The sequence below is a fragment of the Microtus pennsylvanicus genome, chromosome 1 (genome assembly GCF_037038515.1).
Source record: "Microtus pennsylvanicus isolate mMicPen1 chromosome 1, mMicPen1.hap1, whole genome shotgun sequence".
Lineage (NCBI taxonomy): Eukaryota > Metazoa > Chordata > Mammalia > Rodentia > Cricetidae > Microtus > Microtus pennsylvanicus.
In genome coordinates this window covers 90,594,675-90,613,169 of record NC_134579.1, presented here as the reverse complement: position 1 = coordinate 90,613,169, position 18,495 = coordinate 90,594,675, and the positions used below count along the sequence as shown (strand labels likewise).

The following is an 18,495-nucleotide window of genomic DNA, read 5'->3' as shown; positions in this document are numbered from 1 at the left end:
TCCAGATAATGCAGATAAACCTCCTTTTCCTTCTTTAGGTGAAAAGGACTTAGAGATGCAAAAGGTTGAAACACCAGCTGCACAGCTGTAAGAATTAAGTATACAAATGGACAAACTCTAGAGACAAAAAAAAAAGAGAGAAATTAAAAAAGGATTCTTCCTGGTAGAAAAGAGGAAAAGAAAAGAAACATAAAAAGGAATTTTCCCAGTTAAAAAAAAAGAAGGGGCATAGGCCTCACCTACACCTGGAGGAAGAGGTGAGTTTATGAGTCCTGTGCTCTCATGCCTATCCCCCAGGGACATATCCTGTGCCTCACCTCCACCTATTGCAATCCGCAGCAACCAGGCAGAAACATCTTTCCCGCCAATTCCAACCATCTTCTGCTGCATCATCAGCCACCAGAGCTACAGGCCCTGTCTACACTGGAAGAAGAGTGACCATTGGAGCCAAAAGCCTCACCAACAACAACTGGAGGAATAGATGGTTAGAACTCAGTGTAAGAATATATTCAACAACATAAAACACAATACGGCAATACCAGAAAATAGTGGTTCTACAACAGCAAGACCTGAACATTCCAACAGAGATGAAGCAGAAGAAAATGACCTTAAAAATAACTTTATGAAAATGATAGAGGCCCTTAAAGAGGATATGTAAATCTCCATTAAATAAATGGAGGAAAAGACAAAAAGATAATTGAAAGAAATCAATAAATCTCTTAAAGAAACTCAAGAAAACCAATCAAACAAGTGAAAAAAATAGTTTAAGACATGACATTTCGGGTCATTCTGCAGGGGCTTCTCTCCCTGGCTACTACCTCTCTCTTCCTATCTCATCCCAGCTTGCTCCCAGGCACCCTTTCCCTTCTTAGGGGTCATAAGATCCCCCAGCTCAGCATGTTTTGGGGCTGTAACAGGGTGGTGAGTGCAACTGGGCAGGAGTTCCTTTGTTTCACTAAGTCTGCACACAGCAAGCTAGGTCCTGGCTAGCAAGTGGCCCTGATCCTGTACACGAAGATCCATCGGAGAGCATTGGAAGGAAGAGACTGGCAGGCACCAATGCAAGAATTCCTCCAACAATCTGAAAAACAACATGATAACACCAGAACCCAGCGAACATACAACAGGAAGACTTGAACACCCTAATCCAGAAAAAGGAGAAAAAATAGACATTATGAAAGTGATAGAGTCCCTTAAACAGGATATGAAAAACTCCCTTAAAGAAATGGATGAGAAGAATAACAAAAAGTTTGAAGAAATGAGTAAATCCCTAACAGATACCCTAGGAAACCAAGAACAAACAATCAAACAGATAATGGAAACAGTTCAAGACTTGAAAAATAAAAGGGAGGCAATGAAGAAAACACAAACTGAGGGACGGCTAGATATGGAAAATCTAGGTAAACAAACAGAGACTACAGAGACAAGCATAAGCAACAGAATACAAGAGATAGAAGAAAGAATCTCAGATGCTGAAGACACTGTAGAGAAAATAAATGCACAGATCAAAGAAAACAGCAAATCCAACAAATTTTCATCACAAAACATCCAGAAAATCTGGGACACAATTAAAAGACCAAACCTAAGAATAATAGGGGTAGAAGAAGAAGAAGAATTACAGCTCAAAGGACCAGAAAATATATTCAACAAAATTATAGAAGAAAACTTTCCCAACCTAAAGAAGGATATTCTTATGAAGGTTCAAGAAGCATACAGAACACTGAATAGACTGGATCAAAAAAATCCCCTCGCCATATAATAATCAAAACACAAAACATACAGAATAAAGAAAGAATATTAAGAACTACAATGGAAAAATGTCGAGTAACTTATAAAGGTAAACCTATCAGACTTACACCTGACTTCTCTATGGAAACCATGAAAGCCAGAAGGTCCTGGATAGATGTACTGCAAAAACTAGGAGACCATGGATGCAAGCCCAGACTACTATACCCAGCCAAGCTTTCATTCACCATCAATGGAGAAAACAAAATATTCCAGGATAAAAACAAATTTAAACAACACGTAGCCACAAATCCAGCCTTACAGAAAGTAATAGAAGGAAAATCACAACCCAAGGAATCTAACAATGCCCACAATAGCTCAGACATCTAGTGACCCTTCACCAGCACAACTCAAAGAAGGGAAACACACAAACCCTACTATTAAAAAAGTGACTGGAGTTAACAACCACTGGTCATTAATATCACTTAATATCAATGGACTCAATTCACCTATAAAAACGCACAGGCTAAGATTGGATGTGAAAACAGGATCCAACATCTGGTGTTTACAAGAAACACACCTCAACTACAAATACAGACATTTACTCAGAGTAAAGGGTTGGGAAAAGTTTTTTTGATCAAATGGACCTAAGAAACAAGCAGGTGTGGCTATACTAATATCTAACAAAATTGACTAAAAACTAAAATCAATCAGAAGAGATGGAGATGGACACTTTATACTCATAACAGGAACAATTCATCAGGATGAAGTCTCAATCCTGAATATCTATGCCCATAATATAAAAGCACCCACTTATGTAAAAGAAACATTATTAGAACTCAATGCATACATATCTATGCTCCTAATATAAAAGCAACCACTTATGTAAAAGAAACATTATTAGAACTCAAGGCATACATCAAACCCCACACTCTAATAGTAGGAGACTTCAACACTCCTCTCTCACCAATGGACAGGTCAATCAGACAGAAACCTAAAAGAGAAATAAGAGAATTAATGGAGGTAATGAATCAAATGGACTTAACAGACATCTATAGAATATTCCACCCAAATAGAAAAGAATATACCTTCTTCTCAGTATCTCATGGAACCTTCTCGAAAATTGACCACATACTCAGTAACAAAGCAAACTTCCACGGTTATAAAAAAGTACTGTGTCTTATTGGATCACCATAGAATAAAGTTAGAATTTAACAATAATTCTACCCCCAGAAAGCCTACATACTCATGGAAACTGAAAAGTCAACTACTGAACCACCACTGGGTCAGGGAAAAAATAAAGAAATTAAGGTCTTCCTTGAATTCAATGAAAATAAAGACACAATATACCCAAACTATGGGACACTATGAAACTAGTGCTAAGAGGAAAGTTCATAACACTAAGTGCCAACATTAAAAAAAATGGAGAAAGCTCACATTAGAGACTTAACAGCACAGCTGAAAACTCTAGAAAAAAATAAGCAGACTTACCCAGGAGTAGTAGAAGACAGGAAACAATCAAACTGAGGGCTCAAATCAACAAAATAGAAACACAGAAAACAATCCAAAGAATCAATGAAACAAAGATCTGGTTCTTTGCCAAAGTCAACAAGATTGACAAACCTTTATCCAAAACTAATCAAAAGGAAGAGAGAGAACATGCAAATTAACAAGATCAGATATAAAGATTTGGCATGAAGAATAGCAAATGTATATGGTCTCTGGTATTCCTAGACTTGTGTCTTCATGCCTGTAAAATAGAAATGGAAAAGAATTAACCTGAGAAGTGTAAATGACTGCTTATGCCAATCAACAACCTTTTGATACTGCTTGCCTCTTTTAACTTCTCCCCACACTGAGGTGTTTCTGACACTCATTTCTTTCTCATTACTCTGGTCCTATTTATCACTTAGGATCTCCCAAATCCTCCAGGCCCACCATGATCCAAGAGTTCCTGGAGCACTGAGAAAGAAGAAAGACTCTGGATAAATCACCCACCAGAAATGAAAGGGGGACATAACAACAGACACTGAGGAAATTCAGAGCATCATTAGATCTTACTTCAAAAGCTTATATGCCACAAAGTTGGAAAATGTAAAAGAAATGGACTTGTTTTTAGATAAATACCATTTACCAAATTTAAATCAGCTTGTTTATATGGTGGGTTATGTTGGCAGATTTTCATATGCTGAACCATCTCTGATATTCTGTGGTGAAGCTGACTTGATCAGGGTGGATGATTTTTCTGATGTGTTCTTGGATTTGATTTGCCAGTATTTTATTTAGTATTTTTGCATCAATGTTCATGAGTGAGATGGGTCTATAATTCTCTTTCTTAGTAATGTCTTTCTGTGGTTTGGGTATCAGGGTAATTGTAGCCTCATAAAAGAGTTTGGCAATGTTCCTTCTGTTTCTATTGTGTGAAATAATTTGAGGAGTATTGATATTAGTTCTTCATTGAAAGTCTTGTAGAATTCTGAGCTGAAGCTATCAGGTCATGGGCTTTTTTGGTTGGGAGACTTTTAATGACTGTTTCTATTTCTTCAGCAGTTATAGGTCTGTTTAATTTGCTTATCTTGTCTTGATTTAATTTTGGTAAGTGATAATTACCCAGAAATTTGTCCATTTCCTTTAAGTTTTCCAATTTTGTGAAGTACAGGTTTTCAAAATATGACCTGATGATTCTCTGTATTCCCTCCATGTCTGTTGTTATGTCCCCCTTTTCATTTCTGATTTTTTTTAATTTGAATATTCTGACTCTGCCTTTTGATTAGTTTGGATAAAGGTTTGTCTATTTTGTTGATTTTCTCAAAGAACCAACTCTTTCTCTCATTGATTCTTTGTATTATTTTCTTTGTTTCTATTTTGTTGATTTCAGCTCTCAATTTGATTATTACCTGCCATCTAGTTCTCTTAGGTGAGTTTGCTTCCTTTTGTTCTAAAGTTTTCAAATGTTCTCTTAATTCACTAGTGTGGGGGTTTTCTAGCTTTTTCCATAAGCATTTAGTGCTATGAACTTGCCTCTTTTTTTTTTTTTTTAAGGTTTTGAGCCATGATAGAGGTGCTGGGGGAAAAACCCAGGTCCTCTTCAAAAGCAGTAAGCACTCTTTTTTTTTTTAATTTATTTATTTATTATGTGTACAACATTCTGCTTCACACACACCAGAAGAGGGCACCAGATCTCATTACAGATGGTTGTGAGCCATCATGTGGTTGCTGGGAATTGAACTCATGACCTCTGGAAGAGCAGTCAGTGCTCTTAGCCTCTGAGCCATCTCTCCAGCCCTGAACTTGCCTCTTAACACTGCTTTCATTGTATCCCATAAAGTTGGGTATCTTGTGTGGTCATTTTCATTGAATTTTAGGAAGTCTTTAATTTACCCCCTTTTTTCTTCCTTGACCCATTGATGATTCAGGTGAGCATTGTTTAATTTCCATGTGTTTGTGGTTTTTATGGAATTAGTACTGTTGTTGACTTCTAGTTTTAAACCATGGTGATCTGATAAGATACATTGGTTTATTCCAATTTTTGTATTTGTTGAGGTTTGTTACTGAGTATGTGGTCAATTCTAGGCAAGACTTCACGAGGTGGTAAGAATAAGGTATATTGACTTCCCCCGTTGTCGCCTCAGCACCATGGACGCCGCCAAGCAAGTGGTTAACTTTGGGCCCGGGCCTGCCAAGCTGCCACACTCGGTGTTGTTAGAGATACAGAAGCAGCTACTAGACTACAAAGGACTCGGCATCAGTGTGCTTGAAATGAGTCACAGGTCATCAGATTTTGCCAAGATTATTAACAACACAGAGAATCTTGTGAGGGAATTACTAGATGTTCCCAACAACTACAAGGTGATCTTTGTGCAAGGAGGTGGGTCTGGCCAGTTCAGTGCTGTCCCCTTAAATCTGATTGGCCTGAAAGCTGGAAGGTGTGCTGACTACGTGGTGACCGGAGCTTGGTCAGCTAAGGCTGCAGAAGAAGCCAAGAAGTTTGGGACTGTGAATGTCGTCCACCCTAAACTCGGAAGTTATACAAAGATTCCAGACCCAAGCACCTGGAACCTCAACCCGGACGCCTCCTACGTGTACTTCTGTGCAAACGAGACTGTGCACGGGGTGGAGTTCGACTTCATACCTGACGTCAAGGGAGCCGTGCTGGTCTGTGACATGTCCTCAAACTTCTTATCCAGGCCAGTGGACGTTTCCAAGTTTGGTGTGATTTTTGCTGGTGCTCAAAAGAATGTTGGCTCTGCTGGGGTGACGGTGGTGATCGTCCGTGATGACCTGCTGGGGTTCGCCCTCAGAGAGTGTCCTTCAGTCCTTGAATACAAAGTGCAGGCTGGCAACAACTCTTTGTATAACACACCTCCGTGTTTCAGCATCTACGTCATGGGCATGGTCCTGGAATGGATCAAGAACAATGGTGGAGCCGCAGCCATGGAGAAGCTCAGCGCCATCAAATCCCGAATGATTTATGAGATAATTGACAATTCTCAAGGATTTTATGTATGTCCAGTGGAGCGCCAGAATAGAAGCAGGATGAATATTCCATTTCGCATTGGCAATGCCAAAGGAGATGAAGCTTTAGAGAAGCGGTTTCTTGATAAGGCAGTGGAACTCAACATGATCTCCTTGAAGGGGCACAGGTCAGTGGGAGGCATCCGTGCCTCTCTGTATAATGCTGTCACCATTGAAGATGTTGAGAAGCTGGCTGCCTTCATGAAGAACTTCTTGGAGATGCATCAGCTGTGAGCGTGACCAGCTCCATGCTGTGAGCACCATGCGGCGTTCAGAGTACCTTCAGATCGGCTACAGTAACAGATGTGGATTTCCCCTAGTACATGCTTAACACAGACTCTTCTTCAAAGAATAACACCTAACCATCCAGGGCTCTGCAGAGCTGATGGGACTCCCAGCTGATGGCCACCTTCATTTTGACTTGACCCGGAGGCACTTTCAAAGCTTTCCTGTTGCTTTTCTAACGAATCCAGCCTGGCTTCGTTCCCTAGGTGGATCGCAGTCCTAGCCTCGGACTTTGTTCTGCCGAATTGATTAGTTATTTTTGGGTTCACAGGAGCATACCCCAAGGAGGTTGGAGTGCATGTGCTGGATCTGACAGCAGTGAGTTTTCTGGGTTCTGTAGCTCTTGGTTAAAGTCAACAGCGAGCATTTTGAATCTGTGCTATTCTCATAGCAAGATAAAAGTGACATACGCTATGAGTGCTTACATAGTGGGTCTGATTTTAATACCGTACAATTTATATCTATGCCTTTGTATTTCTAATGAGACAGTTCTGTCGATGCTTTTAGTGTTTGTTCAGCCCATGACTTTGTGCATGACTGTCCCCTGCTGTGGGCAGTTGCACCCTCTTACCGACTCCCTTCTAAAGCCGCTTTCTAAGAAAGATCTAGAAGTTCCACGATTCACATTTCTTATCCTGGACACAAGTAGAAGAAATGGTTGCTTGTTTGCTTTCCGGTTAGGCTGTTAACAAAGCTCAGTTACCCTCCCATCCCCGTGAATTGTGTTCACATGGCTGTTGTGTAGTTTGACCAGGACAATACCGTACATTCCAGATCTTTGCTGAGGTCTTTCCCCATGGTTCATATGTTGTTAGTGTTTTCTGTTGACTATGTGAAGAACATTAACCACCTGCGTCTTATCAGATCACCATGGATTAAAGTTAGAATTCAACAACAATGCTATCCCCAGAAAGCCTACAAACTCATGGAAACTGAACAGTCAACTACTGAACCATACCTGGATTAAGGAAGAAATAAAGAAAGAAATTAAAGTCTTCCTTGAATTCAATGAAAATAAAGAAACAACATACTCAAACTTATGGGACACTATGAAATCAGTGCTAAGAGGAAAGTTCATCGCACTAAGTGCCCACTTAAAGAAAACAGAGAAAGCACATATTGAAGACTTAACAGCCCATCTGAAAGCTCTAGAAAAAAAAGAAGCAGACTCACCTAGGAGGAGTAGAAGATTGGAAATAATCAAACTGAGGGCTGAAATCAACAAAATAGAAACACAGAAAACAGTCCAAAGAATCAATGAAACAAAAAGCTGGTTCCTGGAGAAAATCAACAAGATTGATAAACCCCTATCCAAACTAATCAAACGGCAGAGAGAGAACACGCAAATTAATAAGATCAGGAATGAAAAGGGGGACAAAACCACAAACACAGAGGAAATTCAGAGAGTCATTAGATCTTACTACAAAAGCCTGTATGCCACTAAACTGGAAAATGTAAAAGAAATGGACACTTTTTTAGATAAATACCATTTACCAAAATTAAACCAGGACCAGGTGAACAATCTAAACAGACCTGTAAGTCGCGAAGAATTAGAAGCTGTTATCAAAAACCTCCCTACCAAAAAAAGCCCAGGGCCAGATGGGTTCAATGCAGAATTCTACCAGAACTTCCAAGAAGACCTAATTCCTATTCTCCTCAATGTATTCCACAATATAGAAACAGAAGGGTCACTACCAAATTCCTTTTATGAAGCTACAGTTACTCTGATACCAAAACCACACAAAGACCCAACCAGGAAAGAGAATTACAGGCCGATCTCACTCATGAATATCGACGCAAAAATCCTCAACAAAATACTGGCAAACCGAATCCAAGAACACATCCGAAAAATTATCCATTATGATCAAGTAGGCTTCATTCCTGAGATGCAGGGCTGGTTCAACATACGAAAATCTATCAATGTAATCCAGCATATAAACAAACTGAAAGAAAAAAACCATATGATCATTTCATTAGATGCTGAAAAAGCATTTGACAAAATTCAACATCCATTTATGTTAAAAGTCTTGGAGAGATTAGGGATACAAGGGTCATACCTAAATATAATAAAAGCTATATACAGCAAACCGACAGCTAACATCAAATTAAACGGAGAGAAACTCAAAGCCATCCTGCTTAACTCAGGAACACGACAAGGCTGTCCACTTTCACCATACCTCTTCAATATAGTGCTGGAAGTTCTAGCAATAGCAATAAGACAACATAATGGGATCAAGGGGATTCGAATTGGAAAGGAAGAAGTTAAACTTTCGTTATTCGCAGATGATATGATAGTGTACATAAGCGACCCCCAAAACTCCACCAAAGAAATTTTACAGCTGATAAACAGCTTTAGTAATGTGGCAGGATACAAGATCAACTCCAAAAAATCAGTCGCCCTCTTATACACAAAGGATATGGAAGCAGAGAGGGAAATCAGAGAAGCTTCTCCATTCACGATAGCCACAAACAGCATAAAATATCTTGGGGTAAATCTAACCAAGGAAGTGAAAGATCTATTTGATAAGAACTTTAAGGCATTGAAGAAAGAAATTGATGAGGATACCAAAAAATGGATGGACATCCCTTGCTCTTGGATTGGGAGGATCAACATAGTAAAAATGGCAATTCTACCAAAGGCAATTTATAGATTCAATGCAATCCCCATCAAGATCCCATCAAAATTCTTCACAGATCTGGAGAGGACAATAATCAACTTAATATGGAAAAACAAAAAACCCAGGATAGCCAAAACAATCCTATACAATAAAGGATTGTCTGGAGGCATTACCATCCCTGACTTCAAACTCTATTACAGAGCTACAGTAATGAAAACAGGGTGGTACTGGCATAAAAACAGAGAAGTCGACCAATGGAATCGTATAGAAGACCCGGATTTAATCCCACAAACCTATGAATACCTCATTTTCGATAAAGGAGCTAAAAGTATACAATGGAAGAAAGAAAGCATCTTCAACAAATGGTGCTGGCACAACTGGATGTCAACCTGTAGAAGAATGAAAATAGACCCATATCTATCACCGTGCACAAAACTCAAGTCCAAATGGATTAAAGACCTCAATATCAGCCCGATAACACTGAACCTGATAGAAGAGAAAGTGGGAAATACCCTACAACAGATGGGCACAGGTGATCGCTTCTTAGGTATAACCCCAGAAGCACAGACATTAAGGGCAACATTGAATAAATGGGACCTACTAAAACTGAGAAGCTTCTGTAAAGCAAAGGACACTGTCACTAAGATACAAAGGCAACCTACTGACTGGGAGAAGATCTTCACCAACCCCACAACAGACAAAGGTCTGATCTCCAAAATACATAGAGAACTCAAGAAACTAGACTTTAAAAGGCTAATTAACCCAATTAAAAAGTGGGGCACTGAACTGAACAGAGAATTCTCAACAGAAGAAGTTCAAATGGCCAAAAGACACTTAAGGTCATGCTCAACCTCCTTAGCGATCAGGGAAATGCAAATCAAAACAACTTTGAGATATCATCTTACACCTGTCAGAATGGCTAAAGTCAAAAACACCAAGGATAGCCTTTGTTGGAGAGGCTGTGGAGGAAGGGGTACACTCATCCATTGCTGGTGGGAATGCAATCTTGTGCAACCACTGTGGAAGTCAGTGTTTCGGTTTCTCAGGAAATTCGGGATCAACCTACCCCTCGACCCAGCAATACCACTCTTGGGAATTTACCCAAGAGATGCTCTATCATATGTCAAAAGCATTTGTTCAACTATGTTCATAGCAGTATTATTTGTAATAGCCAGAACCTGGAAACAACCTAGATGCCCTTCAATGGAAGAATGGATGAAGAAAGTATGGAATATATACACATTAGAGTACTACGCTGCGGTAAAAAACAATGACTTCTCAAATTTTGCATGCAAATGGATGGAAATAGAAAACACTATCCTGAGTGAGGTATCCAAGACCCAAAAAGATGAACATGGGATGTACTCACTCATAATTGGTTTCTAGCCATAAATATGGGCCACGGAGTCTACAATAGGCGAATCTAAAGAAGCTAAGTAAGAAGGTGAACCCAAGGAAAAACATATAGTTATCCTCTTGGATAAGGGAAGTATACAAAATTGCCGGGGAGAAAAGTGGGATGTTGGGGGTGGGGTGGGATGGGGGTAAGGGGAGATGGGGAGATAAAAGGTAGAAGGAAAGGAGGGGGGACTTGGGGAAACAGGAGGATCGGGATAAAGGAAGGTTGGATAGGGGAGCACGGAACCCCATTTCTTAGTTAAAGGACCCACTTTAGGATGGGCAGGAGACTTGACCCTAGAGGGGATCCCAGGTGCCCAAGCTGAGGCCCCCAGTTAGTTCCTTGGGCAGCTGAGGATAGGGAACCTGAAATGACCCTATCCTTGAGCAATACTGACGAATATCATGCATATCATCCTAGAACTTTCATCTGGCGATGGATGGAGATAGAGACAGAGACCCACACTGGAACACTGGATAGAGCTCCCAAGGTCCCAAGGAGGAGCAGAAGGAGGGAGAACATGAGCAAAGAAGTCGGGACCACGAGGGGTGCACCCACCCACTGAGACAGTGGAGCTGATCTACTGGGAGCTCACCAAGGCCAGCTGGACTGTTACCAAAAAAAGCATGGGATAAAACTGGACTCTCTGAACATGACGAACTTAGAGGGCTGATGAGACGCCAAGGACAGTGGCACGCGGTTTTGATCCAACGCAATGTGCTGGCTTGGTGGGAACCTAGCCAGTTTGGATGTTCACCTTCCTAGATATGGACGGAGGGGGGAGGACCTAGGACTTACCACAGGGCAGGGAACCCTGACTGCTCTTTGGACTGGAGAGGGAGGGGGAGAAAAGTGGGGGGAAGGGGAGAGGGGTGGGAGGAGGGGGAGAAGAATGGGAGGAGGGGGAGGGAAATGGGAGGCTGGGAGGAGGTGGAAATTTGTTTTTTTTTTCTTTCTTTTCTTTATTTTCCTTTTATCAATAAAAAAATACATAAAAAAAGAAGTTAGAAAAAAAAAAGAATAAGGTATATTCTTTTGTATTTTGTTGGAATGTTCTGGAGATGTCTGTTAAGTCCATTTGAGTCATGACATCTGTTAGTTCTCTTATTACCATTAGTTTTGTGCTTGGTAGGACTGCCCATTGGGGAGACTGGCATGTTGAAGTCTCCTAGTATTAGTAATGTGTAATTGGTGATCCTCTTTAAGACCCTAAGCAATAGAGGAGAGCATGCCTGAACTGGCCTTGCCCTGTAATCAGACTGATGAACATCCTAAATTTCACCATACAACCTTTATCCAGCAACTGATGGAAACAGAGGCAGAGACCTGCATCATAGCACTGGACTTAGCTCCCAAAGTCTAGTTGAAGTTTGGGAGGAGTAAGAATGTGAGCAGAGGGGTCCATACCATGATGGACGCATCTACTGGAACAGCTTACCTGAGCTAATGGGGGCTCACCAACTCCAGCCAGACAGGGAGGGAACCAGCATAGGTCCAAACTTGTCCCTCTGGGTGTGAGTGACAGTAGTATGGCTAGGGGAGACTGCAGGGCCACTGGTAGTGGCACCAGGATTTATCCTTACTGATTGTACTGGCTTTTTTGGAACCTATTCTCTTTGAATGGATACCTTGCTCACCCTAGATATAGTAGGGAGGGCCTTGGACATTCCCCAAAGCAGTGTGCCTTACCTGCTCTGAGGAGTGGATCTGGTGTGGGTTGGGGAGGTAGGTGGAGGGAATGGGAAGAGAGGAGGGAGAGGGATCTGGAATTGGTATGTAAAATGAAAAAGATAGTTTGTTTTCTTTTTATAAATATAATAATAATAAAGAGAACAGAAAAAAAATAAAATAAAATTATATCATCTTCCTTCTCCTCCCTCTAGTTCCTCCCATGTCACCATCACATCTCAATAACATGTTTTTTTTAACATGGTCTTTTTAAAATTATTATTGTTACACATATATAAGCAGAAATATATGAAAATAATCTGCTTAGTCCATTTAATGTGGCTTGTTTGTATATTTTCAGGGCCGATCACTTGGTTTTGGACAATCAATTAAGGGACTCATCCTTAGAGAAGAACTCTTTCTCTCAGCAGTTATTAATTGGCTATAGATAATCATCTAGGGTTGAAGTCTTGTGAGATTTTTTTCCATCCATATGTCTATTGGTGATGTCAGTGTTCAGATCTTGTTTAGGTCACTATATTGTTGCCATTTCATGCATGTGGCTTTCCTAGCATTTCTAGGAGACACCATCTCACAGCAGACTTCCTAGTCTTCTGACTCTTACAATATTACTGTTTCCTTTTCCTCAATGTTTCTTGAGACTTAGATGTGGGGGTTATGCTGTAGATGTCATCTAATGAGATGATCAAGTGGTTTTTACTTTTCAGTTTCTTTTTATGATGGAATACGTCAACAGATTTTTGTATGTTGAACCATCCCTGCATTTCTGGGATAAAGACAACTTGATTACGGTGTCTGATGTTTCTTGTGTATTCTTGAATTCAATTTGCCAGTATTTTATTTAGTATTTTTGCACAATGTTCATGAGTGAGTCTACATAGCATGTTTTAGGCCAGCCAGGGCTGTAACGGCGTAAACGAATGCAGACAGATTGTAAAATATATACAGCTTTAATGGTGAAATAGACTTACAGAACCACTGTTCCCGCGGACACCAGGAAAGCAGAAGCAAGCGCTGCTAGCATGCTCACCAGATTTATAGGTAAACATTAGCCCGAGGTGAACATGCCCCCTAAGGGGTGGGACTTATCCCTACACAGGGCTACACAATGAAATTTTGTCTCAAACAAAAAATAAAACACAAATTAAGACACACACACACACACACACACACACACACAGAGAGAGAGAGAGAGAGAGAGAGAGAGAGATGTGTTGTTGTTTAGAACCCATTTTCTATGCTCAGTCAACTACCTAGCATCCTAGCATTTTGGAAGAGTTTGAAAAAAAAAGTGCTTCACTTTCACACATGAGTTCCAGGTACTCTTATTGCGAAGAGAAGATTGTTGTTCATGTACACTTACAACTTTTTAAGGAAAAATTTATATGTATTAAACATTGAAATTTAAAACTGTGTTTTGGTTTTACTTTGTCCAATGAAAATTGATATTTTGGAAGCTTGGTGACAAATCTGAAGATATTAAGAGATAGTAAGACCTTGAAAGAGGTAGAGTCTAAGAGAGGTCATCTCTGTGTATCCCTGAGCTGTGGTCTCCTGTCTTACCCAAGGGAAACCTTGAGATTTAGCTTTCTGCTCCTCAGTTGCAACCATGAGTCAGAACGACTTAAGTATAGTTGATGTGGATGGCAAAAGGGGGCATCTACCTGGTGTGTGATCTTTTAGGCTCACAGAATGCAAGAGTGGTGGAGTAGTGGTGCAACTGTGACACAAATGTTATGGGAATTTCAAGTCCACTCCATAAGATGGGACCCGTACCCAACAATGAGGTCAATGATATCAAGAACCTGAGACTACATAAATCATGAGTCCCAGGAGAATACCTACTACTGATAATATGTTGAATGTATATATCAGTAAAAAGATTCCTAATGACCCAACCCTCATCAGAAAAGCATCTTCTTGTGGTAGACTGTAACTAACAAGAAAACTTACAACTTGTCAACATGAAGTGAGGAAGAGACTTTGAAATGCTCGGCTCTGCCCAGGATGTCTATGTCATACCTCACTCCTCAAGGCTCAGGGATCCAAATAGAATAAAAGGAAGAAAGAGTCTAAGAGCCAGAGGTAGTGGATGACTTCAAAGAAACAGCATTTTCAGACACAGCATGGCAGCTGCACATATGAACTCCCAGAGACTGTGGCAGAATTCACACGAAGTGAAAAAGCTCAAACCAGACAAAATCTTAGTGCAGAGAAGCTGAGAGTCCTACCCATAACCAAGCAGATATTGTCAACTGGTAGTTGTTGAGAGAAGGGAGGCCAGTTTTCTTCAATGGGGTGACACTGGGTTTGTCAACCACACTCCAGGGCAAGCCTCACACTCAAGAATTTTTATCTAGCATGCACTGGACTCCACAGTATGTTTTGTTTTTAAATAGTGAGAGACAATATAAAGCTGGGTAGAAGGGAGATGGGGAAAGATCTGGGAGGAGTTTGAGGAAAGGAATTAATATGACCAAAATACATTGTAAGCTCTAAAAGCATATAAAATGTATTTAAATTGGTTTTTTGGTCTTTAAGAGATTTTTAAACTTTAATTTCATTTGTACAAAGATAATATATGAAGATATGAAAGGCATTTACTTTACTTAGTAATATAATGGACTTGGGAAATATTTAACAAGCATTAATATTTATTATTAAGGCTAGCAATGACCATTGTCAACATGCCAAATTTTCATAGGGCCTTTTATTGCTTTGACTGAGAAAGGATGATGAGGGGTTTTGTAAACAGTCTCTCTTATGCCAGAAGTGTTTGATCTACTCTTCTACCTGAGTTTTGATGACAATATCCTTTCTAATGACTGTGGTTATTTTGATTGACAATTATCAAGAAGGTGGAGAATCAACTACTTGTTTTTTAAGATTGTAGAGCTTAGGTTTACAGATCTCATTAATCTCAGTGTCAGCAATCCATAAAAGGTCAGCTTTGTAGACCAGGGTTCCTAGTTAAGTGTTTATGTTTTTTATACAAAGCATTTTCCAAGCGGTCACATGGTCTTAATAATTAGAAATTTAACTGCCCTGAATAATGTTGCTCAGCACAGAGGGCCATAACTTGAGTACACTATTGCCCGACTGCCAGTTATAAAGTTTTTTCCCATTTCTTTTTTTTAAATTGGGTTTTTAAAAAGGGATGTTAATTTATATTTTCAGTGTAACATTAGTGTATCATTTCAGTGCAACATTAGGAGCCAAAACATATGATAACAATTTTACAACTTGAGCTGTTACAATTGTTCAGATTTTAATTAAAAATTTAATGATCAAATTACAGAGACATGGTTTCTCTCCAAAGAGCTCAAAAGAAATTGATGGAGACAATCTGATGGAGATAGAGATGGCCTCAGGAAGACAAGAGAAGATGAATTTCTCATTCTCTCAGCTGACTTAGTCATTTCCTTTACATTAGATTGTACTGTGTATTGACGATGAGAAAGCTCAATGGATGCACTGAATCCTTAAGCATGCACCAAGTCCAGTTGATTAACCTTCATCTTCATCTGGGTTTTATTCATGAAGTAAATTAAAGATTCCAATGTTCTGCAGACTCCTTGAGGGAAAGTCACGCTCCAGTTATGATCACATCCCGTGGTATAACCTTTAGAACAATGGGTTTTTCTGGTTGAAGAATTGGTTTTCTGTTTAATTTCAAAGGAATCTGCAAGTAATATTGAGAATCAGTGAGTGAGCCAACCACGACCCATAAAGAAAAGGAAAAACCACTCAGGATGGTGATGCTTTGCAGGGACATCTAAGCTGCTTCTGCCTCCTGAGTGCTGGAACTAAACGCGAGCATCACTAAGCCCAGCCAGTATAACATATTTGAGCCTGATTCTTAGTTACTATGTCATATTGTTTTTCTTAAGTTCTGAAAAGTTATTTTTGGTTTGTTGACATTTGCAAATTAACCCTGAGAGGATACATTTCACCTCTATGAACAGTCCTCACAGCCTAGATCATATGCCACTAGCATAGTTGAGCTAATTCTGGACAAATCTTTGGGAGGACAGATATTTGCTTGCTTTTTGGCATCTATTTGTGGCTTTCAAGGATGGGATAAATGAAGAATTCTGAGTCTTACAGTATTTTCAGTGATGGTTTAGCATCATGCTATTCAGTGATGGAGGGGAATGGAGGAATAATCTTTGGGTCACAGGAGAAGAAAGGGGAACAAAGTAGTCATGGAGATAGAGAGGTGTTAAATTTAAGATGACTGGAGCTTGCCAGAGAATCTGCCCTTGACAGGTGTGCCATTGGCTCTAAAAACTTGAACCTTGCTTTGTCTGTTTTAATCTCTGTTCATGCTTATGGTTTAAACGTTTTAGTGAGAAAGTAGTTAAAAGAAGTGAGATTATGTGTTGATAAATCTACATGAGTGCCTTGAACCAGAAAGAAAAGAACAAATATTCCTATCCCTCTATTCATCCAATAAGACTATTTGTCAAAGAGAAGCCACATTCTAAACACACAAGTACCATAAATTTTTAGCCATCTCTTTGCATGAAACAGGAACGAGTTGTTCAGAAAATGTAAATGCTTTCTCTAAATGCATTTACATTTATTCTTTTAAAATTTTAAGTAATATACATGTGTTTTTAATGGAGGCAAAAAATAGATGTAGATAAAATATATACACAAGTGTGATCTGTCATTTTTAATTAGTTTTAATTTTGTGAAATAATATTATAATTGTAGGTTCTACTTCAAAACATTTACCAATAGAAAAGATATGGGATATCCTTCAATCCTGAGAGAAAAAGCACAATCAAACTGAAGGCTTTAATGACAAAGTATTAGCATAGGTGATAAATACAGCCTACAGAAGACAAAAGCAGAGTAATGAGGTCATAAACCCAAGAGGAAGATTCATTTGGGGAATGAACAAGAATTTGAAGTATGAGAACACAGTATGTAGGGAATAAAGGATACACTATTTATGGAAACATGACAGCTACTTGTTTTCTGAAGCAGAGGTCCTGAGAAGTGAGGCAAAACCATGAAGATGCCCCATAAGGTTGAAATTCATCATAAGCAGCAGCTTTGTAAAGATTTATTTATTTTTATTGTATGTATAGGAGTGTTTTACCTGCACATGTGTATATATGTGCAGGTATATATGTGCAGTCTCAACGGAAATCAGAGAAGGACATAAGAGTTACAAATGGTCGTTAGGCACCATATGGGTGCTGAGGACTAAATTCAGGTCCTTTGTAAGAGAAACTTGTGCTCTTAAACACTACGCCATCTCTTGAGCCCTAGCAATTGTGTTTTAAAATGATGACTCCCCACTTGGCATCACATGGGAAGTCAGGCGACGAGCTTTTAAAACTACAAATTAATTAAGGATTTCAGAAATAACCAGACATCATGAGTTTCTGTTTTTGCTATTGATATGAGGTGTCATGTAGCTTTTTCTGGCTTCAAATTCACTCTATGGCCAAGGATTACTTGAATTTATGATCATATTTCCTCTACTTCCTGAGTACAGGGACTGCAAGTATGCTTCACCAGAGCTACTGCCACGGTTCTTGGGATGGGAACCAGGGCTTTGTACATGAAAGGTAAGCACTTTTCTATTTGAGAAACATCTCAGACCTCATATATGGATTTATAAAGCTCCTTGGTGGTTCTAATGTACAGCCAGTAGTTGACAAGACTCTCAGAGGAGGGCTTCTGAGAGTTCTGGAAGAAGAGTTCACCACCCAACAAACATGAAAACCTGATCACTGAACCTCTTCAGGGCACATGACGTACCCAATCTCCAGTGGACATAACTGGAACATCAAATAGAAGGCACATAACCCTGTCATACTGCCTGCACTAACTCTTCATAATGCTACAGTTGTACTCTATACTGACAAAGAACCAATGGCCCCTTAGCTCTTCACAAATAACTCATTAGGCCATAAAATGAATTGGCAAACCTCAAACAAGCAGATTAGTTTTTATAGACAGAAGATTCGATTGAAAAATGTCTCCCATACAACATTATTTACAGAGATAGCTTTTTCCCCTCACCTGTGTTTCCTTACAAGGCTGGAAGGAGAAATTCTGCAGGACTTTAGTGAGAGCAAGTTTCATGTTCATGAGAGCAAACCTCATGCCAATGCAGTTCCTGGGTCCATTCCCGAAGGGCATGTATACATAAGGATCAATGCTGCCCTTGTTCTCCTTGCTGAACCTGGAGACACACAGTAATGACAAGCTAGCAAAGGATACAAGCATAAGAACTATATACAT

The 18,495-nt window shown here is 39.6% G+C and overlaps 1 protein-coding gene and 1 pseudogene across 1 annotated transcript in view; one reads left to right on the top strand and one right to left on the bottom strand.

Annotated features, from left to right (window-relative positions):
- The first annotated feature begins 5,341 nt into the window (after nucleotides 1–5,341).
- Nucleotides 5,342–7,373, top strand: LOC142849931 (phosphoserine aminotransferase pseudogene; annotated as a pseudogene).
- An 8,105-nt stretch (nucleotides 7,374–15,478) lies between these two features.
- LOC142849885 (cytochrome P450 3A11) overlaps nucleotides 15,479–18,495 on the bottom strand; it is a 30,941-nt gene continuing 27,924 nt past the window's right edge. Inside the window, exons 12-13 of the mRNA XM_075972698.1 lie at nucleotides 18,274–18,436; nucleotides 15,479–15,913 (exon numbers count right to left, since the gene is read on the bottom strand). Of these exons, the coding sequence (XP_075828813.1) occupies nucleotides 15,818–15,913; nucleotides 18,274–18,436 (259 nt within the window). The 3' untranslated portion in view covers nucleotides 15,479–15,817. The remainder of the gene's footprint in view (nucleotides 15,914–18,273; nucleotides 18,437–18,495) is intronic.